The sequence below is a fragment of the Triturus cristatus genome, chromosome 2_2 (genome assembly GCF_964204655.1).
Source record: "Triturus cristatus chromosome 2_2, aTriCri1.1, whole genome shotgun sequence".
Taxonomy (NCBI): Eukaryota; Metazoa; Chordata; class Amphibia; order Caudata; family Salamandridae; genus Triturus; species Triturus cristatus.
This window is the reverse complement of record NC_140582.1, coordinates 332,823,683-332,850,292: the sequence shown is the minus strand read 5'-3', so window position 1 is coordinate 332,850,292 and position 26,610 is coordinate 332,823,683. Positions and strand designations below refer to the sequence as shown.

Here is a 26,610-nt window from a genome sequence, read left to right as displayed (position 1 = left end):
ATGGTGGTGGTCGCAGCTCATCTGCGCACGTTAGGGGTTCCAGTCTTCCCCTATCTCGACAACTGGCTGTTGAAGGCGGGCTCACCCCGGCTGTCGTCTCCCACCTCCAGACCACGGCAGACCTCCTGCATTTGCTGGGGTTCACTATGGACGTGCCGAAGTCACACCTGACTCCCGCTCAGAAGGAGCGGTTCTGGATACGATGCAGTTTCGGGTTTATCCTCCGAGCAGCGAGTCCGGGATATTCGGACTATGATTCCGATGTTCAAGCCTCTATCCTGGGTTTCGGTCAGAATGACCCCGCGGCTGCTTGGCCTCATGGCCTCCTGCATCCTGCTGGTAGATCATGCCAGGTGGCATATGCGGGCTTTGCAGTGGGACCTGAAGTTCCAGTGGGCACAGCATCAGGGGAATCACTGCGATTGCGTTCATATCTCAGAGGGCACTGCACGTCAATTGCAGTGGTGGCTAACAAACTAGGATTGGGTCAACGGCAGATCCCTCTCCCTTCCCCAACCGGAGTACACAGTGGTGATGGATGCATCACTTCTGGGATGGGGTGGCCACATGGGAGTGGTGGAGATCTGGGGTCTCTGGTCTCCAGCAGAGTCTGGGCTCCACATCAACCTTATGGAGCTTTGGGCGATCCGTCTTGCATTAAAAGCATTCCTTCCCTCTGTCCGAGGAAGAGTAGTGCAGGTGTCCATGGACAACACCACCGCCATGTGGTACTGTAACAAACAGGGCGGGTGAGGTCGTGGACCCTATGTCAAGAGGCTCTCCTTCTCTGGACATGGCTGGAACATCAGGGCATATCCCTGGTGGTTCAACACCTGGCAGGTTCATTGAACGCCAGGGCGGACGAACTCAGCCGCAGGTGCATGATGGATCACAAATAGAGTCTTCACTCGGAGGTGGCGCAAGGTCTCTTTCAGCGGTGGAGGAGCCTTGGTTAGGTCTATTCGCCATTGAAGAGAACTCTCAATGTCAGCAATTCTGCGCATTGGAATTTTCTAAGGCGGCACTCGCTAGGCGACGCTTTTCGTCGCGAGTGGAGTTTCGGTCTTCTATACGCCTTTCCACCTTTACCACTTCTGCCCAGAGTGCTGAAGAAGATCAAGCGCAACCGTGTCCAAGTCATCCTTGTGGCTCCGGATTGGGCACGAAGAGTCTGGTATCCTGAGCTGTTACACATGGCCATCGATCCTCCGATCCGACTGCCTCTTTGGGAGGATCTTCTGTCGCAGCAGCAGTTGACGGTCCTCCACCTGAACCTGTCCAGCCTCCACCTGTCCAGCCTCCACCTCCTTGCATGGAGATTGAGCCGCGACTGTTGACAGTTAGGCTTCCTGACCAGCCTTCTCTTTTCAAGTCCCCTGTTGTAAATCGCTTCCTTAAGGGCATTACTCATCTTTTTCCTCCTGTTCCCATTGTAATGCCTCAGTGGGACTTGAACTTGTCTCTTACTTACCTTATGTGCGCTCCCTTTGAGCCGCTTCATAACTGTCCTCTCAGACTGCTTACTATAAAGACTGCCTTTCTGGTTGCCATCACCTCTGCTCGCAGGGTGAGTGAGCTCCAAGCCCTTTCTTCAAAGCCTCCTTCTCTGGCTGTTCATCTGGACAAGGTCGTCCTCAGAACCAGACCTTCCTTTCTTCACAAGGTGGTTACTTCTTTCCATATTGGTCAAACCATCACTTTGCCCACCTTCTTTCCACTTCCGCATCCTTCTAAGGAGTAAGAGAGGCTCCATCTTCTGGATCCAAAACGTGCACTTTCCTTTTATTTGGATCGCACCATGCAATACCGGGTGGATGACCAACACTTTGTTGGCTACGTGGACACAAAAAAAGGTCAGGCCGTGCACAAACAGACCATCTCTAGGTGGGTTGATTTGTGTATTAAAGCTTGCTACTCTTTGGCAAAGAAGGAGCCTCAAGTGGAACTACATGCCCATTCCACCAGGGCGACAGCAGCTACCACTGCTTTGGGACAGGGACTCCCCCTCAAGGACATCTGTCAGGCAGCTACGTGGGTATCTCTGCACACGTTCACGAAACACTACTGGCTGGACAGCCAAGTCCGGAGAGATGGCTTCTTTGGCCGTTCTGTTCTCCAGGACTTTCTGGTGTGAACTTGATTCGCAGACCCTTCTCCGGGGCTGGTATTGCTGGGGTATCTGTTCTAAGGTAAGGAATCTATAACTAATTGTCTCTTTCAGATGAACAAGTTACTAACCTTCGGTAACGATATATCTGTAAGAGACATAGATTAGTCATAGATTCCTTACCGCCCCACCCATCCTCCCCGTTCTGTGAACTGACTTCTAGTTTTGTGCACCAGTGGTCTCTGTCTTGCATGGCTCTGCGCTTCTGGCGTGGAATGTCGTGTACAGAACTGACATCAGCATGCGAGGGCGGCGTCTAAGTAGCTCCCGCAACGTCATCCCGGCGACCACGACGCCAACGACGAACCCGGAGCCGACCAACGCCACCTTTCGACACGCAGGGGTACTGTTGACAAAAAATTCTCTGGATCTAGTCTGATGCCTGGGGGTAATTCTAAGGTAAAGAATCTATAACTAATCTATGTATCTTACAGATATATCGTTACCGAAGGTAAGTAACTTGTTCGTTAAGGATGGCAGCTTAAATGATTTTTTTCGCTTGCCTCTTACCCCCCTCCCCAATGTACAGTTCTGCAACCCTGTGTTTGTACCTCTTTAGGTTTTGTGTATCTACTCCAATATTACCAGGTTCTTGTGTACTTCTTTATCATTCCACATACTGACAGTCCTCGCTGTTCCAACTTCATTATAAATTCATTGAAAGTGGGCAGCAGCTGACCCCAACTCCTATCCTCTCATGCTGATCTCTGATCCTCCACTTCCTCAAACAGGGTTCCCAGCTGTATATGCTTAGGCTCTAGGACCTCTCGCCATTTTCCTGCTGTTTCCACCACCATGGTTCCTGCTTCCCGCATCCAGCCTCCCCTGCGCCTCTCACAGGACCTACTTAATGAAGGTCGCAGCGCTGCTTCATTGAGTAGGTCCTTGCCAGCTCTCCTTGGTGCCAGGAATCTGACTGCTGCGAGGCCTCTCCTGCCTGGAGAAAGCCTCAGCAGACAGCCAGTGCGGCCTGAGCCTCAGCCCAGTACAGCTCACCCCCGGAACTGAGCACGTCAAAACGCAGATACAACTAGAAAGAAGATGGCTTACTAGCAGGAACCACACTGACAGAGCCACCTTCAAATCCGTCCTCAACAACTACCACCGACCGATCAAAGCCGCAAAAAAGGAGGCTCAGAACCACTGGATCGACACCAGCGCCAACCCAGCTAAGGAACTCTTTGCCATCGTCCGAGAGTTCACCTGCCGGTCAGCCATCAAAAACTCCATCCCATCATCATAGGAACTCTGCAGCACCCTTGCTGACAACTTCCACTTCAAGATAGCTACCATCTATAAAAACGTTGATCCTCAACCCTCCAACCCCTTCAGCCTCTGATCGATCACCACCGTCGACCACCCGGTCACCATATGGAAACATCTCAGCACACCTAACACAACGACTCTCGTGAACTCCGTCCACTCGGGTGCACTCACGAACCCTGCCCCCACAACTCTTCAACCTTGAAAGAGAGGTGATTAGCCGCCAACCCACCACCATCCTCTACGCCTCGTTAACCACTACCACCTTTCCCGACGCCTGGAGACAAGCCGAGGTCAGAGCCCTCCTCAAAGAAACCCTTGGCAGACCCCAACAAACTCTAGAACTACGGTCCCATCTCACTGCTTCCCATCCCCGCCAAAGTCCTGGAGAAGGCCATCAACCTCCAACTCACCGTACACCTGGAGAAAGACAACCTACTAAACCCTTCCCAGTCAGAATTCCAAACCAACCACAGCACAGAGACAGCCCTGATCGCCGCAAAAGACGACATCCGTACCCTACTTGACAGAGGAGAATCACCTGCCCTGATCATGCTTGAGCTTTCCCCAGCCTAAGGCATGGTCTCCCACCTCACACTCGTCGATCGCCTACTCCAAATTGGTATAACAGACGACACGCTCAAAAAGATGGGCATCCTTCCTCACAGGACGCACCTAGACAATCTGACTCCCTCCCTTCACATCACAAATTAAGCACAACAGTGGCGTCCCCCAAAGCTCATCCCTTAGACCTACCCTCTTCAAAATCTACTTGACAACACTCACAGACATGGACAGATCGCACATCAACATCATCTCCTATGCCGACGACACTCAACTCGTCCTATTGCTCTCAGCAGACCCCACCTCAACAAAGACAAACTTCCACAACTGTATGAAGAACGTCTCAGCCTGGATGAAGGACAGCTGCCTCAAGACGGACAAGTCAAGGCAAGACGGAAGTCCTCATCTTCGGCAAACACACCGGCCTCTGAAATGACTCCTGGTGGCTGGCAGAACTCGGACCCATGCCGAAAGACCAGGCCCACAACCTCGACATCATCCTCTACAGCGAACTCTCCATGAAACGTCAGGTCAATGCTGTCTCCTCAGCCTGCTTCCACATGATCCACATAATCTTCAAGCGGCTCTCTATCAACACCAGGAAGTCGGACACGCAGGCCCTCGTCACCAGAAGACTGGACTAGAGTAACGCACTCAATGCATGCACCACCACAGAACTCATGCAAATACTCCAGACGATCCAGAACGCAACCACCAGACTAATTTTCAAACTGCCCAAGAGAACCCACATCATACAGCACCCGAAGGACCTCCACTGGTTCCCGGTCCAGAAGAGATGCCAGTTGAAGTTCCTGACACACGCCTTCAAAGCCGTACATGACCAAAGATGCGCCTACATGAACTACTGTCTGCACTTCCACCGCCCCCAAGGAGTCTCCGCTCTGCACACGCCGTTGTTGTGTCGGGGGACGCTTCTTCCATCTCTCTGCCAAAGCTTGAACACCCTCCACCTCCACACCTCTTTGACCGACTTCAGGAAGTGGCTCAAGACCTGCCTCTTCGACTGAGACCTACAGCATGTGCCTGGATACCCTCGCGGGTGACAAACCGCGCTTTAGAAATTCGACTTAATTGATAGATTGATATCCTGGACTTTATTTATTGCTCAGTATCCACCAGACCAGCCCGTGGGTTGACTGCATCCTGTGAGATCACCTGCTCACTTCCACTCCTCAAGTCTCTCTTTAGCTCCCACCTCTTCGATATATCAGTGCTTCTTAGTCCGTCTTACTGTTACATTGCTGATAACCATAGTTGATCTTGTATCTCCTTATTTGCGGATATTGAGCTGCAAACCGCAACCCATCTACCGGACTGATCCCTCTTAAAACAATAATGTTAATTTGCTTATAGAAACCTAATATGTATTAGCCATCCGCATCCTTAAACCTGCTGTCCTCTCAGGCAGTTTTTCCCAGTCATATCCCAATGCAGCATTTTCTATTCTTCCTTAACACTAGGTCTCTTGAACCATAGCGTTGTCTGCAGTTTACCTGTTGCATCGCGTGTTCCTCCCATTGACTTTTATCTGATCCCTTACACGCCTTCATCCCAGCTCTCCAGGCGTTCCACCAGTGTATTAGTTGTCTTCTTTCTTGACTGTGTGCCTTGCTGCCACTAAACCTTGGGCACATCCTCTTTCCCTCCATCTTGTGCTTCTCCTTACATCTCATGTTTTTAACCGTGTGGGATGTCTAGGCCATTCTCACAGCTAGATGGCGACTTCCATCATTTCTGTACCTGCCCTAGTCCCTTTCCCTTATTAGCAGACACTCGCCTGACAAATTTTCTTCTCTTCACCCCTAATCATGTGTACATTCATTTGCTATTGACTGTGCAAGCTCGTGAGCTTGTCAAGTGGACTCGGTCATCCCTCTGTCCCCTACCTCACCCTCACACTTTCCTTAGCCCCTCTTTCACTGTGTGAAGTGAGGCAGTGTCGTAGCCCTCTCCTGGATCCTTTTTTCCTTGCACCAACCAGCCACACCAAATTAACCACCTTCATTTGATCTTTTTGTCCTCACTCCGGTCCCCATAAGCCTCTGTTCTTCTTTGCAACATTGTGGGGTTTTTGCCCCAACATTCTAAGTACTCCCAAGCATTCTCTTCTCACAATCTTTTTCATTGTTCTAGCATAGGTTGCACCCCTCCATTTCTTTGTCTTCCATGAACTTGTAATCCCGATTTCTTAGAGTGTATGTCTCTCAAGGGCCAACACATACGTCTCTCAAAATCAAAACCATATGAGCAAGAGAGCTCAAAAGCCTTTTACTGATAAATACATTTCCAGAGTTGTGTAGACCTCATTCGTCTACTCGTAGAGTTAGCAGTTGTTTGGATTCCCAGGTTTTCACTATGAAGCTCCTTCTCCTTACTTACACCCATACCAGGCAAGCACTCATACTTTTAGACTGTTCTATTTGCTGTGCCTCATCTTCATTTTGTAGGTGCAATAGAGAAGCGTTTCTCAACCGTGGTCATTATACAGCTAGTTGGGTCATTCCACTTTCAGCTGTGGCTGTGCATGTTTGTAATGTAGTTCTGTAACGAGTCAGCATGATGAGTGTAGAGGCATGCTGTCTAAGCCTTAATTAACAGTCGGTACATAGTCACTTGCCGGTTACCAGTCATATGCAATCCTATCTCCTGCTCCAGCACCCACTCACCATCCCCCTTTGGATGCTCCATCCTGTACCTCAGCACTTTATTCTGTCTGGCCACTTACTCTGTCCTGTTCACTGCTTGCACGGTATTGTCGTATAGCTTTTCTCCTAATTCTGATGCTCTTCTCACACTAAAAAGGGAAGAACTGCATTTCATGACGTCTCCCAAAACATCCTCTCGTCGGTGGAATTGCTGCTTTCATTTGTTACCCACACACGAACAGTGAAGTTGAAAAGGATCCCAGACCCAGTCAGTTTTGCTGTCACCGATGGGGTTTCCTAGATTTGTCTAGTCAAAAAATACCTTTTTACCCTGGCAACTACAAGCTGCGAGTGAGTGCCCCATTGAGGCACGATTTTGGGCAACCACAGCAGGGAAGAAATGTATCAACCTCTGGCCACTCGGCTGGCACATTAGTGTTGATATGAGTCATTTTCCACCCACCTGACTCCTAACGGAGGCTCTCGTCTGTCCACTCAGAACCCTGCATAGCAGGTAGGAGCGTATAATATGTGAGATGAAGTAGCAGTGACATGTAGGACCAGTGCTGTCTTGAGGTATTTTGACACACTAAGGAAGGTAAAACAAGGTTATGCTCTCTGCTTTTTTTGCACACTTGTAGCTATAATCCTTACCAGTGGGCTCATAATTGATACTTCTTAGCAGGGTGTACCAAAGGTGACTCCCTTTGTAGCATGTACATAGTAACGGTCCTGTTTGGAGGGTAGAGAAGAATGGGTGGCCAAAGACAAGTGGAAGTTGCACAGTTTCAGATAAAGGGTAGTTGTTGGGTGTTGAGTTTAGCTTTGGTTAGTGGAGGAAGGTTGTGATGGTTAGGATAGGGACCAGTGACTCTTCGTTAGAGACCGGTGGAAGGTGAGCATTGGCAGGTGGAGTTTTAGTACTGGCCCGTGTTAAGAGAAGACAATGGAAAGTGGGCAGTGATAGGTTCCATCTATGCAAACACATCTTAACCCTACCTTACCCAACACCTCCTCTACTTCTTGTGCCACCTCAACCTTCTTGCCATCACTCTTCATCGACTTTGCTGCCCACCTGCCACTCCTTAACAACCACTCCCTTCCCTTTCACCCCTTCCCACTTATGTCTTTATTCCATGTCATCCTACGCATCCAAACATCCTAGCCCTTTCACCCTGCTCTATCCCACCCCCATCTTAAGCCCTACATCTGAGCCACCTTTCCCATTTTCCCTTGGCTAGCCCTCCCTTGTATCTCGGGTACTTCTTACTCCATCCGTCTCCCCCGTTCACAACATTTTTCTACTCATGCATCAGTGCTATCGGTTATTCTCCCTTTGCCTCCTCTTACTTGCGCCCACAGCATGCAGACTCCAGAGCAAACGTGAGTCAATTAAATCCTTCATAAGTGTATGTGAGCCTTTTTTCTTTAGACTCTCCTAAACTTGCCCTCGCTTTCCTGACTCCGCACCTCCACATTACCTTTCCACAGAGTCCTCCCAGATCAACCTTGACACCTCCATTCTTGGATCCTCGGGCACAAGACATCAGTAAGAACAGTTACCACATCTTTGACCGTCTCGCCAGCTACACATTATCTTGATCACAGGAGCATTGGTAGGAGATGACATTCCAGGATAGAAGATCCACACTCCGAAGTGCATGTCCAAGAAAACTGGAGAAGGAGTTGCCTTTGTTTCCAGAATAAAACTGTGCATCATGGTTTCCCAAGCTCTCCTCTACTGCATACCAGTCATTGTTAAATGCACAGATCATGCACAGCTGTATTCTTGTTCCTGCTGACATCCAGTATCCAACCTAGGAGAAATTGCAGAATCATTCTTAGACTGGACAGTGACTGTCACGTTGGAACACTATAATCTGTGCAAATTGAGAGACTTCAGCACCTGGTTTGAGAACAGAACCTCCCCAGACAGAATCACTGATCTCCAGCCTGGAAATAATGAACCCTCTCACATTGCCAGTCATACAGTGCAAGCTGTCTCTACCTCATGCAAGGCGACAACGAGCAATGAAAGCCTATACGTTATCTGGGGTGACCACCATGCCACCACTTTCTTCCTCAGCGATTTGGAGAGATATTATTGGTAGCAGCATGCTCTGCAAATACAATACAGTGCTGCTGTGCCGAATGGGTACTTCCACAGGCACTTTTCTGTTCTAGATGCACCCTTGCAAACATGAATGAATGAATGAATTAATTAATTTATTTATAAAGCGCTACATCCACTTCAAGGAGCATCTTGGCGCTATCAGACCATAAGCAAAAGATAAAGCAATAACGAAAAGGATAAGGAGAGAAATAAAAGTGAAAGTCCCTGTGATTATCCTGATAGCAGGGAGAACACGGTACTATCATTGATGGAAAAAATCCACGTTTTTAAAAGCTTTCTGAAAAGGCATTCTGATTGAGCTAATCTCAACTGAGCCGGCAAACTGTTCCAGGCTTTAGTACCCAGAACCGCCAAGGTTTTTCCACCTTTTGTTTTTAGTCGATAACGAGGAACTATCAGATAATGTCCAGATGATGAACGAAGAGAACGCTGTGTGATATAAGGCCGAATTCGAGTCCTAAGATAAACTGGCCCTAATGCTTTAGTGGTTTTATAGATGATAGTTAGGATTTTAAACAGAATTCTTTTATGTATGGGGAGCCAGTGTAGACGTTGAAGTCCTGTAGAAGAAGAAGCTCCCCTAGGAAGCTTGAGCACCAACCTGGCTGCCGTGTTCTGGACCACTTGTAACTTTTTTATAATGGATTTATTTGCCCCCGCATACAGGCTGTTACAGTAGTCCAGGCGTGAAAGTACTAGCGCTACCGCAACCAATTTCCTAGCATGAAGAGGCAGTAGGTCCAAGAACTTTCTCAAAGTTTTTATAGTATAAAAACACATGCCTGCCACTGCCAATGCTTGACTGTGAAATGATAGGGAATGATCGAATAAAATTCCTAAATTCCGAGCTGTGTCTGCGGTGTTCGGTGGAGGGACCATATTTTCAGGCCACCACTGACTGGGCGAAAAAAGATGAGTTTTTCCAAACAACATAATCTCGGTTTTTTGGCTATTACATTTTAGATGATTCACCTTCATCCAGTTCATGACTGCCGTAAGGCAGTGATAGAATTTTTCCTCGGATCTGGTGGAATTTCTATCTAAGGTGAGGATGATCTGTGTATCATCTGCATACGTAATAGCCTCAACCTCAAAGGAGTCGATCAGAGTGAGTAATGGGGTCATATATAGATTAAAAAGTGTAGGGCTCAAAGAGGAACCCTGAGGGACCCCTGACAGGCTCAGTTTTTCTGCCGATTTGTAATGGCCAAGGGTGACAATGCTACGTCTATTTCTTAAGAAAGACGAGAACCAGGCTAATGCCTTGTTGGTAATACCGTTGATAGCCGATCTATCCAACAAGACAGCGTGAGAGATAGTGTCAAACGCTGCCGATAGATCCAACAGAACCAGTACTGCATCCCTACCTTGTTCTAAAGCAAATTTTAATGTTTCTGATGTATGGAGCAGCACTGATTCTGTCGAATGGCCAGGTCTGAAACCAGATTGTTTAGGGTGGAGGATTTTTTCTTTCAGTAAGAATTCATTCAATTGTTTATTCGCCAGTTTTTCAGCCAGCTTACTCAGCCAGGGCAGCAATGACATCGGTCGGAGGTTAGAAAGTGTACTGGGGTCAGCGACTTTCTTTTTTTGAAGAGGTTTTACTGCTGCGATTTTCCAGGTTTCGGGGACACCAGCGGACTCAAATGAACATGAATTGTAATTGCATTTATATAGCGCTTGCAACCCCATGCGAGGCGTCAAAGCGGTTTACGGCGAGTAGCAAGCTACTCCGGAACCCAAAAAGGATTAATAGTGAATTAATATAGGAAAATATGAAATTAATTTGAGCGGTGGACCTGTGAGTTTGTTATTTGGATTGAAAAAGACCAAATCATTAAACATGGAGGCTAGAGTATTGCTTTTTACCATTGAATTTCCCAGATGAACCACAGCGGTTTGATAATTGTCTGAAAGCTAAATGCACACTTTTTTTTAGTATGACAAATATTATGTATGGGTTTGAAAAGACGAATATCTGCACATCATATAAGAATTCCTCACGTTTTTGAATTCCTCCAGGCTTGGTTTGAGGATGCCAGCCCTGGCGCAGCTTTAAATATGGAAGCATTTGCTGCTCAGCCGTGCGAGCTCTGTGGAACAATATGCATGGCAAAACTTCATATATTGTTGGGCTTCTCGGAACTCTTTCACAATTGCATTGTAGCCGAGGGAAAATCTATATTCCTGCTGTGTAAATTATTAGTGATGCAAATGGCCTTACCCTCTTCTCCCTTTGTTCCCTCACGGCTTGTTTCGTTGAAGAAGCTTTTAATAAACTTGACTAGAGTTGCTTTCCTGGCCATATTTACCGCAGTATAAATCCCATCCGTGACATTGAATTTTTCAAGGATAAAGCGGCTTTAGCCCAGGACAGCAGCTTGCTTTCAAGGCTCCTTCGTCTTTCCAAAACATTGTGTTTCTTCTATTTCTGTCCCAACGGGAAGACTGAGAGGGGAAATAACTTAATGCTCCGGCTGTCAAAAGGGCCTTGAAGGGTGACTTCAAAGGGCTAGCTGTTATTGCTGGAAATGTGCCGCTTTGTTCCTGGCGCATTCACATCTAATTTCATCCGAATTAGCCATTGTGCTCTTAAAGTGCACACTTCTTCCTCGCCATATCTGATACACGCATGTTGGTTTTGGGGCTGCGGGGACAGTGAGGCGGTCAGACTTTACCCCTTTGAAAGTCTGATCGCCTCACAAAGGCAGTAGATCAGGAGAGATGACACCTCAAAGTCAGTATAAGCCAAACGTGAGGCCATATTTTGTATCTGTTAATCTATGGAGGACCTGTGGTTCTCTTTGTGTATAATATAGGTATGTGTGATGGGACAAAGCCCAATTCATGTGGAATTATAGGTTTCACTCTGATCTTTATTATTTTAATCTTGCTTCCTTCTACAGCAATTGTTGTTGAGTTGATTAATCCCATATTCTTCTTTAGCATTTTTGCGCCTCTCACCGAAATCATTTGTGGACATTGCTCATCCACATTTCTGGAGTTTCTTTTATGGAGCAGGAGTTGTACCATGCAGAGTATGCACACCGCTGTATTTCTGTTCATGGTCAGTAAAAATTGATAGGTGTAGGACTCGGCGCAAAACCACTGCAGAACAGCTAGCATGAATTGTGTACTTACAATAACCCTGATTGTATAGATTTCGCTGTATAGTTTCCCTTTTTTAAAATTTCCCCAGGAACTGGGATTAATCTTGGCTAGTCAACTATTATATATCCAGTTCCTTTTGCTGCAATAGCAACATGTTTTTAATGGTTGCATAAAATGTGCAGTAGATGTACTTACTGAAGCCAAGCTATCCCTCACCCAGGCAGACATCCAACCTATATGCGCTACTGCATGAATCGGCATGCGGTTCTATTCTTCTGCTGAGCTGGTTTGACTGTGTGCCATAGATGTCACCTAATGACTGCATACAGAAGTGCCTGCTTGTTTTCCCATCTTCACTATGTAGATGAGGATTGCAAGATATTGTGCCTAGTGCTATCTTATCGGGCATTTCCCCGGGGGGATGATGGGAACCATTGGAAGCTTGTTTTTGAAGGCCCCGGGGCCCGCGACTGGTGATCTGCAAACAAAAAAAAGCTCTCATCAATTGTAGGTTTGCCAAAACTTGGTGTATGCGCCTACAAAATAATGCAGCTGGCCGCTTCATACGCATTTTTTTTTTTTTATAAACCTGTGCTGTACTGCGCGGCTAGAACTATTGGCAAGACCTTTTGGCTTTGCCAATGCTTCTTGTGTTTGTGTACTGAAACATGTCTGATACATAACTCATTAAGCTAAATTCAGTACATCTAGGGGATTACAGTGAATGACCTTAAGAAGCAGAAACTTTCTGGTAATTAACTGGCCCATTGTAGGAATGAGAGCACTGAAAAAGCTGAGGGATGGTGCAGAGTAGTAGTAATGAAAAATGTGTTATAAGTATGACTTTTCTGTGTTTTTTTTAGGTTTCCATCAACAAGAGAGAAAAAGAAAAGCTACTCGAGTTACCATTAACATTATGCTGGTACAGGAGGGCTCAGGAGGTGCCGGGGGTGCTGAGAGCTGCAGCGCAGTGCGGCATGAAGTTTGTTTCCTTTCCTGAGGTGCTCTATCCTAAGAGGGATTTGCTACATCCTCCCATGGCAGAGTCAGAGGAGTCCAAGGAAGAGGTTGATAGCAATTTCATTGGTGGTCCAAGGCCAACTATGACAAAGCTGAAGGTAAATTTAAGTTTCTCATATCATGCGTCTGTCATTTGACTTGCGCTTGTGATTAGGTGTATATAAAACAATAGGACTTACATTTGAAGAATGCCTCCACCATTCTGTTAATTTGGTACTTGCTTAAGATTTTGATTTTTAAGTGTAGTGTGCAAAATTGTAGATTGAAATGTAAGTATAGGTAAAAAAAACTGACATAAATTGATTAAATATTCGTAAAAAAACAGAATAAAATGAAAAAGAGAGGATCGAATGGATTTTGAATTATATAAGGCATTGAGCATCCGCAGTAACATCTTATTTACAGATTAACCAGCACTGATGTAATATCTGCTATTGGTTTACCAACAATGCAAAAGCATCTCAGTAACCTGACGCCATTTGCAAATTATTGATTCAGAGCATACACATTTTTAGAACAGTACATCTACTTCATCAGGGTCACAGTGGCGGTGAATTATTGCTCTCTTAACGATAGACAGCTGCAATAAGGTGTATATACCATCACCACGTATCTAGGGCCCTGAAGGTTTCCAGGCTAGTAACTGTAGCAAGCAGAACTCGGTGACTCATCTTTGAGTGGCCTAAGATAGCTTGAAAAGTCTAAACACTTTGCTGTAGAGTGAAAGAGCAGTGCACATATGAAGTGAGACAGCTTTCTGCTCTAGACTCGAGTCAAAAAACCAAAATGGTTAGGTTGCACGAGTTAATCCGCACACATGTTTAAGCATTCATATCAGCTCTCAGTCCTACCAGTTGGAGAAGGCACAATTCCTCTTCTAACATACTTAAAGGTAAAGTAGAACATATAGGTATATAAAAAAGAACATATATCTACATATAATTCCAATACGTGCATTTATATATCTTCCATTTGGAGATGGGCATTACGTTCTAAGTGGTATATTTGCAGATGTGCAGAGTGTAATATGCCATTTATTACCATTGTTGAGTGTGGCCAGGAACAATGACTCACAAGAGGCAAAGCCTCAAGTTGTTCTTGCTACTACTTTCCTCCAACAGTGGTAATAAACAGCAGATTCTCCTCTGTGCATCTGCATGTATGATTTATATGGTTTATGCAATGGTTTTATATTTTAAATTGTATATTTGTATTTGTTTTAAGAAATACTAGTTAACAAAAACCAGGATGCAAGAGGATACATTTGTCTAATAAAGTAAAAGGACATTGAAGAGGCCTGGCTGTCAGGAAAGTTGTTTTCACGTGTAAAGTAATTGTAATGTGATCTGAGAAGCATTTGAACCGTGTTTTTCTCATGTCTTCGATTTGAACCGTGTTTTTCTCATGTCTTCGATTTACTGTGGTAATAAATTGAAATCTGACTTTTGCACTGTTGTTAAAAAAAAAAAAAAAGTGAGTGCATATATTTATTACTGCAGTTGCACCAAATAACGTGTTATTGGGCGACATTCATTTTCACATCCATGGCATAAACCATTTTAGGAGGCATATCCAGAACAATGTCTGCAAGCGTGCATGCTATTGTAATTACAGTCTAATAAACTGCAGATAATCCTCATCTTATATCGACATAAGGCTTGTCAACAAAGTTGGCTTGCAGGTAGGTAGGTTTTGTTAATGCCTACCACCCCTTAATTGTAGAGAAACATTAAAATGGCTGCAACAATGCTATAATGGCGCGTTCGCATATATCCGCAAAAGCATTATTATATTTCTGTTCAATCTAATACGTCCTCAATATCAAAATAGTGTACAGATCACCATTGATTAAATTCAGGTTAACAGTGCAATAGCGAAAAGTGGAATTGTGGACGCTTTGATACCCGCTCTTTTGTTCGGCATTGATATGAAAAGCCTACAGTGTGGCGAAACCTAGCTCATGGTGAGCCTGGACAGTCTCCCTCTCCCTTGGGCCTGTCTAATAGGACAGATACTAGGACCTATCGGAGTCAGTAACGTTAATTTATCTGTAAAGACAGAGGTAGTGAATTGATGTGTGTAGTACTTAAGGTGGTTTCAAATAAATAGGCTAGTGATGAGCACCCTATACCGAAATCATCTTTTATCAGGAAGGTGGAGGTAGCCATTCTGATTATGGCTGTTCAGCACCATATAGAAGACCTCATCTTGATACAAATCATGAGGGCTTTTGTTTCGCCCCTGTGACTGCGCTGCTAAGGTAGAGACCTACAGATTAGTATAGTATATAGAATAGAGTATTCTTGGATCACTACTTCTCTCGGTCTATGGTACAGTCTTGTGGTCTCCCACAATGGTTCGCTCTGCCCTCTCTGCTGTTGTCTTTACAATATAGATACAGCTGCTAGCTGTCGTCATTCTGAAGCATCATCTAGACATGTAGATATAGACAGTGGGAAATGTCCTTGAGGACATAGCCCCAATCACGCTGTGCCTACACAGCGCAGGCATCAGAACAAACACATCTTTAGCACACATTCGTTCTGCACGCAAGTCGTTACAACGACTTGCTTTGGGGGGGCGCATTGGTGGAATGGTGCTTGAATTAAAGTCTAACACTTTCCCTGCTGTTGCGCAGTCTGGAGTTGGAATAGTAAGTTCAACTATTACAAAATCCAGCACCCTCCTGGGGCAAGTATTTAGAACGACTTGCATGCAGAACGAATGCGTGCTAAAGACGTGTTCGTTGTAATGATTGCATTCCAAAGCTTGCATGATACCGTCATACATTCATAGTCAGTATTCACCAACTTAGGGTATAGATGAGATGGGAAGGAGGAGGAGACACCATCCAAGAATCCCTGATGCACAAGTTGAGATGAGGGCGAGTATGTTGGCTTTAAACGTCTCTAGGCAGGAATTCTAATGGATAATTCTTTCCAAAGATTCCCGCTATATGAATACTACTTCCAGACTTCAAACTGGTCTTGAAAACCTTTCCATTGCAATGGCTCGACTGACGCTAGGTGGCACCTCATTCTACTTGCTGATTTTGTTTTTCAAACCATCTTTTTTGAAGTTTTATATTCACTCTGGCAGCACAGTTGCTGCCACCTCGACAAACACCACTGCAGACAGGACGTTGCATTTAAACACTTCTGTGTACAGTACAGAATAAAGCATTACAGTGTCATGATAGTTCCAGCCAAATTAAACAGAACTTAAAGCATGAGCCTAAAAGTCCCAGCTGCATGAAGATAGACCCAAGCAGGGTACAGAACTATGCACAGCACACCCAAGAGTAGGGGAGGGGGTTGGCTCTCACGATGCTGGGAAAGAACTGCAGATCGAATATTGCAGGTGTGCAGTGCACATGCATTGGTCTACGTCCCCGGTGGGAGGGGGGTACGAGGAGAGGCTGGGAGAGAGAAAGAAGCGCAGCTGCAATGGGTCTTCTACTTAACCCTCTGATCTCCTACTGCAGCAGCGCTGTAGCCTCCGCCTACCCCCACTTCATGGTAGCAGCCTGCCAATGCACCGTACTCTGAGGCATCAAGGCCTTCCAGTGCACTGCTATCAAACAATGGGCCATCAGCAACGACAGGTCAATGAATCAAGTAATGGCACCACCCGCCTTTCGATGCCTATAAAGGACCAGTAAGCAAGTAACCAACTAGCTGCCTCGTCTAGATCAGAACGCCCAGTAACACGAATCAGGACTGCACAAGCCTCTGCCCATTGCGCAAGAGTTCTCAGGCATGCCCAGAGCATGTGCAGCATATTCACCGTAGGGGTGCGGCAGCAAGGGCAATCAGGAGATGCTGCAGAGTATATTCTATGTAATTTGGCCAGAGTGAGAAAAGCCCTATATAATATGTGGTATTCGATGAGTTGAAAGCGGGCATTGCAGTAAACCTTGCGTGGGTATGCCAATACCCCTACACACAAAGAGAGAGCGAGAGGGTAGGAAACCTACTTGCGTCCTTCCTAGCACAACTTCAAACACCTATGGGCAACTAGGATAGATTTCTAGGATAGGTCCTGGAGAAAATCCAAAGGTTTTGGAGAAGACTCCTCACCCACTATGTATAGTGGCATGCTTCATCATCGGTGCCTAGCTATACCCTGGTAGGATAATACCACCATGGGGGACTCAACCGAGATCGGGAGTTCTTATATAAATCGCTACTGGATTTTGAGCAGGGATCCAGAGACAAACGCAATACATATGTCTCAGGGTATACCAAAGGAATTTCATGTGCCCTAGACATTATTAAAAACTTGTTGTGGCAGCTATTTGAGTTTCAATGACTCAATTGCCCCTATTTAAGCCAACAATTTTCGGCCAACATTTAAAGCCTTTGTCAGGTCTGTTAGTATCGCTACCTATCTACTCAATCTTACCATGGGTAAAAATGAAGCCTAATGCTCTCACCTTCTGTTAAAACTCCTCTTTGAGAAAACCCTAATTATGGGTGGTTCTGGAGTCATGCGAGTCAGGTGGGAGGCATGCTCCTGTAGTCACATTCGTCAAGGTAGCAGTGCCTGCATTTGAAACCTACATATCTCAAGCAGTGACCGCCACCAAATGCGAGCATTGCGAAAAACCTTGCGCGGGTATGTCAATGCCCTATCCCATTCCTTCTGGGTCAGCCTACGCCCTATATTATGCTCTCAAATATCCCTGAGATGATTCAATGGGTCTTTAGGCGTGTGAAAAAGTGCTTTCGATACCAAGACACCAATCGGTGTCCCTCGCTTAGAGTGTGCAGTGCCTGTGTCAGAGTATGCGGAGCAGGCTCAGTATCAGTAATGCCCCATCTACGCTAGAGTGCAAATGCAAGGAGCCTATGCATCAAGAACTGTCCCGCTGGTTCTGCATCCTGATATGTCACCAGAGAATATCAGGTGCCAACCTACACACTGATATCAGTTTTTCAGCACCTTATCAACATGGCCCAAAGCTCTCTCTCTCTCTCTGTCTCACTGACAAATTCCTCTGTTTTTGACTGTAACTAGGAGAAATGTCTCCACAAGGGCCATAGAGTCTACAAGATGTCAGTTTTGGACCCCCACAACAACTGTTTGTGGTTGGAATGTTGTACCACACCCTACGACTATTAGGCCTTCATGCACCCGACAGCAGTCATGGAGCAGGAGTTCAAGTTATTGTTTTTATATTCCAAGGAACATCCTCCAGAGAGATCTTGGGAAGGAGAAATAGTTTTCTTCCTTGAGAAGGCCGTTCCGTTAAAGGACTCTTCCGAGTTTCAACTCCATGACTTGATACCAGATGAGACTGAGTTTCTTGACCATTCTGCCGACCCTGCGCAAGTCACAGCCTTCTGACTAGTGATGCTGGATCTGTTTAGGATGACTCTGAATGGCTGAGAGCTAATCATCAACGCTGGGTCCATTCTTGAGGATTTGGCAGCTTTGACGGTTCTGACCCTGAATTCTCCCAATACCGTACCTTCACGGGTTTATGCCCCAGCGCCTATGGCAAATGTGACACCAGCTAGATTGCAATCTCCCATTCATTTGGGCCCTTCGATTTTGAAAGAGCTAACTTCAGTGTCAGCCAAGGAGTTGATAGATGAAAGTATTGTCTGTGTGGCTGTGGAAAAGATCAAGGCTAACTTTAATAATGAACTATGTTATGAATACCTCTCCAGGGCCCAGAGGTTTGGCTGCTTGACGAAGATTTTTGGCTCGGATTCATATGCATTGGTTACGAAGGAAAAGGACTGTGGCAAGATGGGGATAATGACTGAGGCTTATCACCTCCTTCCACCTTACAATGCTGATGCTGGCCCGTACTTGGATGTGCAAAATGTCAGTGTACTAGAGTCTTCACTTAAAGTAACATTTGATACTCTTCTGTCCCTACTTTGGAGGAGGTTTCATCTTTTACAATAGTTGTTTGAAAGGCGGCAGAGGTCTTAGAACTGAATTTACCTTCTGGGGCAGTAAAACCTAAAATTCTGATGAAAATATTGCAACCTGCAGCGGCAGAGCCTTTGCTTCCTTTTAATGAAACACTCCTGGACCCTATCATAGCTACAAGAGAGATACTCTTTTTGTGTTCAACAGTCTGCAGGTAGATTGCCAGATACTATAGACCTCCAGTGGGTGACCCGTGCTTTTTTCTCCTTCACCGTCACTTGAGAGTCTGGTTATTCAAATATTGTAATCAAAGCAGAACCTCAGTTTGTTTTCTACAGCTCCCCCAGCAAGGAATCCAAGAAATGTGATGCCTTGGGTGGCAGAGTGTTTGCCTCTGGTAGTTAGGGTCTCTCGATGGCTAATGCCACATGCCTTTTAGGCCGATACGTCTATTTCTTATGTTAAATGACAAAACGTACGTTTAGCAGATTCTCTCAGCAGTGAGTGATAACTTGGATGTGCCAAAAGAGATGCTACAGTATGTATTTGACTGCAGACACCATTGCTTGGTCTGTGGGTAAGGCAGTTCTGATGAATCGGCATACTTGGATACTTTCCACTGGATTTTTGGGAGATCTCCAAGGCATGCTCATGGACATGCCCTTTGATGTTAGGCTGCTGTTTGAGAGAATGGAGACTACTCCTTGGAATGCTTCAGGAACCGCAGGGCTACTGCTCGTACTCTGGGTCTTACCTATCATCCCAGCAATTCCATCTACACTATCGGAGGTCCTGTGATTATTCTAAGGCTATGCAGTCTCAACAAAGGTAGCCATCTCATTCCTTTCAAACGCCACTATTCTTTCTTTCAAGTCGAGGTCGATCTAGGGGGAATTACCAGCAGCAACAGATGTAGTCCCCACCTTCTCACATACACTCTGCTGTTTCCAATCCCCCTCTGACTCCTCACCCCTGGCTATCACTTTCCAGTGGGAGGAGGACCCTCCTACTTTGCCAAACTTTGGGATGAAATCACTATGGACTGGTGGGTTATCCTCCTAATCCACCGGGGCTGCATTCTTTGTGGGGCAGGAATGTCACCTGCATGATAAATACACATGCGTGTCTGCCCTGAGTTAACTAACTGCAAGAGAATTTGGTATTCTGACTTTCTTGTGGCCCAGCACCCATAAAATCCTAAATGTGTTATGAGGCCTAGGGCTGAAATTGACCCTGAGATCTGGGACCTGGGTCTGAAGTGAAGTAGGGAGCTCCAAAAGTGTACGCCTTTAGCAACAGACGACTACCGTCTGTGACCCTGGGACATTTGCAGTAATCAGTGGTGGCAGCATATTGTTTTTGAATACCTAATGTAGAAACAGGGCTTTTTCCTGTTTCCAAAACTGAGCACGATGCCTACTGGCCTGCTCAGGAGAAGCTCTGCTCATATGTTATGCCCAGACCCACCACTGACATTCATTTGTGTGTTGAGTGTGTGGTGTGTGTATGGTAGTAGTCATCAGGACTTCATGTTTGCCCTTGGTTCTGAAATGGCACAAGTGGAAGTGTATTTCCTTCATTCCTAAACTCCTAAACTGAAAGGTGTAGCCACAGACACTGAATTGTGACAGGATGGGGAAAGGGATCCCCTTAGAAATTCAATGTGATCTATTTAGCTAGGTGTTGCTGATTAGTCCTTTCTGGGCATTAATAGGACAATAGGTGGTAAGTGAGAAGATTCAGCTGTTGGAGGGAAAGAAATTTCTAGGCAGAACCTAGGCCTATTGGCTTCTCTAGAGTGATGCATGCAGGAATGCGGATGACATCCAGGTGCAGAGCTTTACTCTCATCAATCAATCAATCACACTGGGCACTGGAACGCTTACCTGTACACCTCTAACACCCTGTACCACATACTACCCGGTCCACCACAGACTTTTTTCCCTGATTGTTGTGGAGGAAGGCGCGGCATATTTTAGATACTTCCGGGCTAGAGGTGAGGGGAGGCGGAGTGTTGCTGGCTACCAATCACCTGATAAACAGCATAAATTGAAATGCCACACGCTTCGCGCAGCGGATGCACGCTGTAAGCGAAAGCTGCATTTCTGTATCCTTAGTACTTTTAATTCTCACTTGCGACGCTTGGCTTTTAAACTTGTTTTAAAAAAAAAAAGCAAAACTGTTTGCACTGTGTTTTTACTTAAGGGCACTGGAACGCTTACCTGTACACCTCAAACACCCTGTACCGCAAACTCCCCGGTCCACCACGGGCTTTTTTCCTGATTGTTGTGGAGGGAGGCGCGGCATATTACGCGTTAGAGGTGAGGGGAGGCGGTGTGACGCTGCCTACCGATCACCTGATCCGCAGCATAAATTGAAATGCCACACGCTTCGCGCAGCGGACGCACGCAGCGGGCGCGCCGAAGACAAGCCCGTCTGTGCCCGTCCGCGCCCGACCGGGCTCAGGGGCCACGACCCCTGCCTCCTTTATCAATACCTTGAAGACTTATTCCCGGAAATCACTACTTGACTTGCGCTCCAGACCTAAAGTGAAATGTAGCTCCATAACCCCTGATAATCAGTCCTCTAACTGTCACTGCTGTGGCTTCTCTTTAGTTACTCAACTCGGGAAGGCACACACCGACATTACTTCTCCCCCCTTGAGACTTAATCCTCGGCGGCCTCCTTCCGATAAAACTAAAATAGCTCCGTCAAAAGACTTTACTTTCTTCAGCCTTAACTGCAGATCATTTCCTAAACATAAGGAAGATATACATGACTTGCTATCTAACACACACCCCGACGCCATTTTCCTAACGGAAACATGGCTAAATGAGAGTTCCGGCCCGGATGTGGCAATCGCCCTACCCCCCAACTACACTATTCTTAGGAAAGACCGTATTAACAAAATTGGAGGAGAAATCGCACTTATTTAAAAAAAATATTTATACTTGTAATTGGGAGGATTTATCCTACACAGGCTGCGAAGCCAGCTTATTCAAACTCTTGCTCACTTCCCAATTCACCCTCTCTGGGATCCTGATTTACCGACCTCCGGGCCCTGCTGGACCTTGGGCATCGTTGCTCCCTGAACTCATTGCTCCCCTGTTAATGGAAGCTACAAACTTCACCATCTTAGGAGATTTAAACATCCATGTGAAAGACCCCACGTGCACTATCAGCTCCACCTTGACTTCTGATTTAGCAGACATGAATGTGTTACTTCATAACTCCGGATCCACTCATCAGGCAGGACATTTACTCGACCCGATTTTATCGAATTTAGATAACATCATATGCCAGACAGCTCTCCCCATTACCTGGTCAGATCACTTCCTGGTCAATTTTAGGGTAAAACTGGAGACGCAGTGTATTAACCCTCCTACCCTTCCTTCCTTCCAAAGCTGGTTTCAGAAATTTGAAAAACTTAAACATTGCTCAATTTAACCAAAATCTTCTTAATAATATCCCTGACACTCCTCCAACTAAGATTGCGGAGGTGGACAGTATCCAATCATGGTTGATGGCCTCAGTGGACGCATGTCTACCTATGTCCAACAAAAACAAAAATATGAACAATCACCGTCCGCCTGCCCCATGGTTCTCGGACAAATTAAAAATTGTTAAAACAACATGTAAAGCGCTAGAAAGACGCTGTAGAAAGGACTACGCACCAGAACTAAAACTTGCCTATAAACGGGCAAAAAAGGACTACAATGAACTATGTAAAGCTGCTCGTGCGGAGCATGCGAATCACACCATCACCTTAGCACACAACAATCCTAAAGTTATATTCAAAGTTGTAAAAGAGATGTCAAGCACAACCTGCCAACCTACACCTCCGGAGCTAAATACAACCCAATGCGAAAATTTGGAATACTTCACTGAAAAAATTGAAAACATTTATACTGAGTTTAACAACATGCCTACTAATTCAGAGCCGCTTTTAAAAACCATAACACCCACATCGGGCAGTCCCATTTCCTCTATAAGACACAGTCCACCACTGCTGCTACTGGTGTGACGCTTGAAAGCTGGCAACCTCTTGACACACCTTTGTTTAGTCGCATCCTTTCTGGCCTTAGATCAGGTTCCCCCAAAGACCCACTTCCTATTCCCATTCTTCAAAAATTGGAACCTCCATTACTTAATGTTATCATGGAACTGCTTAACTCATCGCTACGGGAAGCAATAGTACCAGCGGCGTGGAAACATGCCATGGTTCTACCCCTGCTGTAAAAAGTGAATGCTGATGCAGCGGAACTTTCTAATTTCCGCCCTATTTCCCTTCTCCCAGCTTTTTCTAAAATCCTGGAGAAACATGTCAACCTGCAGCTGTCTCAGTTTGCAGACTCACAAAAAATCCTCCATGCATCTCTTTCAGGTTTCAGCACTGGCTATGGAATCCACGCTCTTGGGCGTCACTGAAACCCTTCGCAAGCGCCTAGACATGGGAGAAACGATGGCACTCATACTGCTTGATTTGAGTGTTGCTTTCGACACTGTATCTCATACCACCCTTCTACAAACTTTACATTCTTGGGGTATTGTCGGAACAGCACTCAAATGGTTGGCTAGTTTCCTATAGGATAGGACTTTCCAAGTCTTCTCTCCCTCTGCTAGTTCCAAGGCCCATGTCTCCCCATATGGAGTAACGTTATATGAGTACGGGTTGCACACCTTGTTCATCATGCTCTAAACCCCAAACAAATCTTGACTTCTAATGTGCTCGTTGCGTGCAAAGTGACGTCGTGCCCAGCCCAAACACAGCACGTAATAAACTAGACAACAACTTATTGGGACAACTTTCTGTCCCAAGCCACTTGCACAGCCAATTGCGTTTGCAAAGTTTTTTCACCATTGTCACTTTTTTAAATTTCTGCTTATCATTTATAACTCCGTTTATGATCCACATTTTCGTTTGCGTTAAATCACATCAACATGCAAGGAAAGGCCATTTCCCAAATTTTTAATGTTCTTGCCGGGCCATCCGGACCTCTCTTCAAAAACACGACTGAAGCCGAATTCATCAATAGCAGTTTATTGAAATCCAATGCATTTCGGGCCTCTTGGGCCCTTCGTCAGGGAAAAACTGTAAATTGTAATTAAACATGCTTTAGTATTCCATTCCACCAATGTATGAACAGAAATCACATATAAAAAAACTTTCTTGAAAAGCCGTGTTTAAAGAACCCCTCTTCTTATTTACCCCAACACATCCTCTTTAAATACATTGTTAACTTTACTAAACTATATTCCCCCCTAGTGTCTCTGCCAATCGGTTTTCTCTGCCGTAAATATCTGAATCATCCTATCACTCGGTGAAAACTTCTTATGCTATGATCCTGACTGCTTCGACTGACGGTGTTCACCTCTTTACTTTCCCCACTGTTTAAACGAACCATCTCTTCTCACAAACCCCTTTCCACGTTTTGTTTGTCGTCCCTGCTAACCATGCGAAAAGTTCAGCCGGCTACCATCCGTCCCACCTTCTACACTGAAAGCTTCCATTCCCTTTTCCCTTAAGACGTCAAACATCCATTCCCTTTACCCTTCAACTCGGCGTCTCCCTTAGTCTCCTCTACCTATCGCCCCTTGACGTCGTACCTGCTAACTGGAAAACGCTCTCCTCACGTCATCACTGGAAGAAGCTTTCTTTACCCTTTCGACCTCCTGATTTTTAAATTCAACTTGGGCCCCTCCTCTCAAGCAGCCCACCCCCTAGTCATCACGTGATGTTCACCTGTGCTGGTTTCAGACTCCCAAATTACCCAGAGACACTACAGCAACCATAATGCAATTTTTCGTTCTCATTGCCTAATAATACATCATTAAACAAATTCCTGCAATAATGTTATGCCGCTGCTAATGTTAGTGTTTTAAAATCAATAAAGTTTTCTGAAAACATGTGCTCGGTCCAATTATCATTACTACAGTTATCCACACTGTTCCGACTCCATAAAATAAACTTGCTTTGTGAACATAGTTGTTCCGCCTTGCATGTGGATGGTTAAGAAATTTCAAAATCTTCCTTTTGTTACTTTGGTCTTCGTGGGTGCTAACCCGATCGGGCATGTCATTCATCAACGTTATATGAGTACGGGTTGCACACCTTGTTCATCATGCTCTAAACCCCAAACAAATCTTGACTTCTAATGTGCTCGTTGCGTGCAAAGTGACGTCGTGCCCAGCCCAAACACAGCACGTAATAAACTAGACAACAACTTACTGGGACAACTTTCTGTCCCAAGCCACTTGCACAGCCAATTGCGTTTGCAAAGTTTTTTCACCATTGTCACTTTTTTAAATTTCTGCTTATCATTTATAACTCCGTTTATGATCCACATTTTCGTTTGCGTTAAATCACATCAACATGCAAGGAAAGGCCATTTCCCAAATTTCTAATGTTCTTGCCGGGCCATCCGGACCTCTCTTCAAAAACACGACTGAAGCCGAATTCATCAATAGCAGTTTATTGAAATCCAATGCATTTCGGGCCTCTTGGGCCCTTCGTCAGGGAAAAACTGTAAATTGTAATTAAACATGCTTTAGTATTCCATTCCACCAATGTATGAACAGAAATCACATATAAAAAAACTTTCTTGAAAAGCCGTGTTTAAAGAACCCCTCTTCTTATTTACCCCAACACATCCTCTTTAAATACATTGTTAACTTTACTAAACTATATTCCCCCCTAGTGTCTCTGCCAATCGGTTTTCTCTGCCGTAAATATCTGAATCATCCTATCACTCGGTGAAAACTTCTTATGCTATGATCCTGACTGCTTCAACTGACGGTGTTCACCTCTTTACTTTCCCCACTGTTTAAACGAACCATCTCTTCTCACAAACCCCTTTCCACGTTTTGTTTGTCGTCCCTGCTAACCATGCGAAAAGTTCAGCCGGCTACCATCCGTCCCACCTTCTACACTGAAAGCTTCCATTCCCTTTTCCCTTAAGACGTCAAACATCCATTCCCTTTACCCTTCAACTCGGCGTCTCCCTTAGTCTCCTCTACCTATCGCCCCTTGACGTCGTACCTGCTAACTGGAAAACGCTCTCCTCACGTCATCACTGGAAGAAGCTTTCTTTACCCTTTCGACCTCCTGATTTTTAAATTCAACTTGGGCCCCTCCTCTCAAGCAGCCCACCCCCTAGTCATCACGTGATGTTCACCTGTGCTGGTTTCAGACTCCCAAATTACCCAGAGACACTACAGCAACCATAATGCAATTTTTCGTTCTCATTGCCTAATAATACATCATTAAACAAATTCCTGCAATAATGTTATGCCGCTGCTAATGTTAGTGTTTTAAAATCAATAAAGTTTTCTGAAAACATGTGCTCGGTCCAATTATCATTACTACAGTTATCCACACTGTTCCGACTCCATAAAATAAACTTGCTTTGTGAACATAGTTGTTCCGCCTTGCATGTGGATGGTTAAGAAATTTCAAAATCTTCCTTTTGTTACTTTGGTCTTCGTGGGTGCTAACCCGATCGGGCATGTCATTCATCAACGTTATATGAGTACGGGTTGCACACCTTGTTCATCATGCTCTAAACCCCAAACAAATCTTGACTTCTAATGTGCTCGTTGCGTGCAAAGTGACGTCGTGCCCAGCCCAAACACAGCACGTAATAAACTAGACAACAACTTATTGGGACAACTTTCTGTCCCAAGCCACTTGCACAGCCAATTGCGTTTGCAAAGTTTTTTCACCATTGTCACTTTTTTAAATTTCTGCTTATCATTTATAACTCCGTTTATGATCCACATTTTCGTTTGCGTTAAATCAC

The 26,610-nt window shown here is 45.4% G+C and overlaps 1 protein-coding gene across 3 annotated transcripts in view; it reads left to right on the top strand.

Annotated features, from left to right (window-relative positions):
• Positions 1–26,610, top strand: part of GSTCD (glutathione S-transferase C-terminal domain containing) — an 841,775-nt gene that overhangs the window by 130,543 nt on the left and 684,622 nt on the right. For all 3 annotated transcript variants that reach the window (XM_085641409.1, XM_085641407.1, XM_085641408.1), the window contains exon 4: positions 12,769–13,023. In XM_085641409.1, coding sequence (XP_085497535.1) covers positions 12,769–13,023 — 255 coding nt within the window. The remainder of the gene's footprint in view (positions 1–12,768; positions 13,024–26,610) is intronic.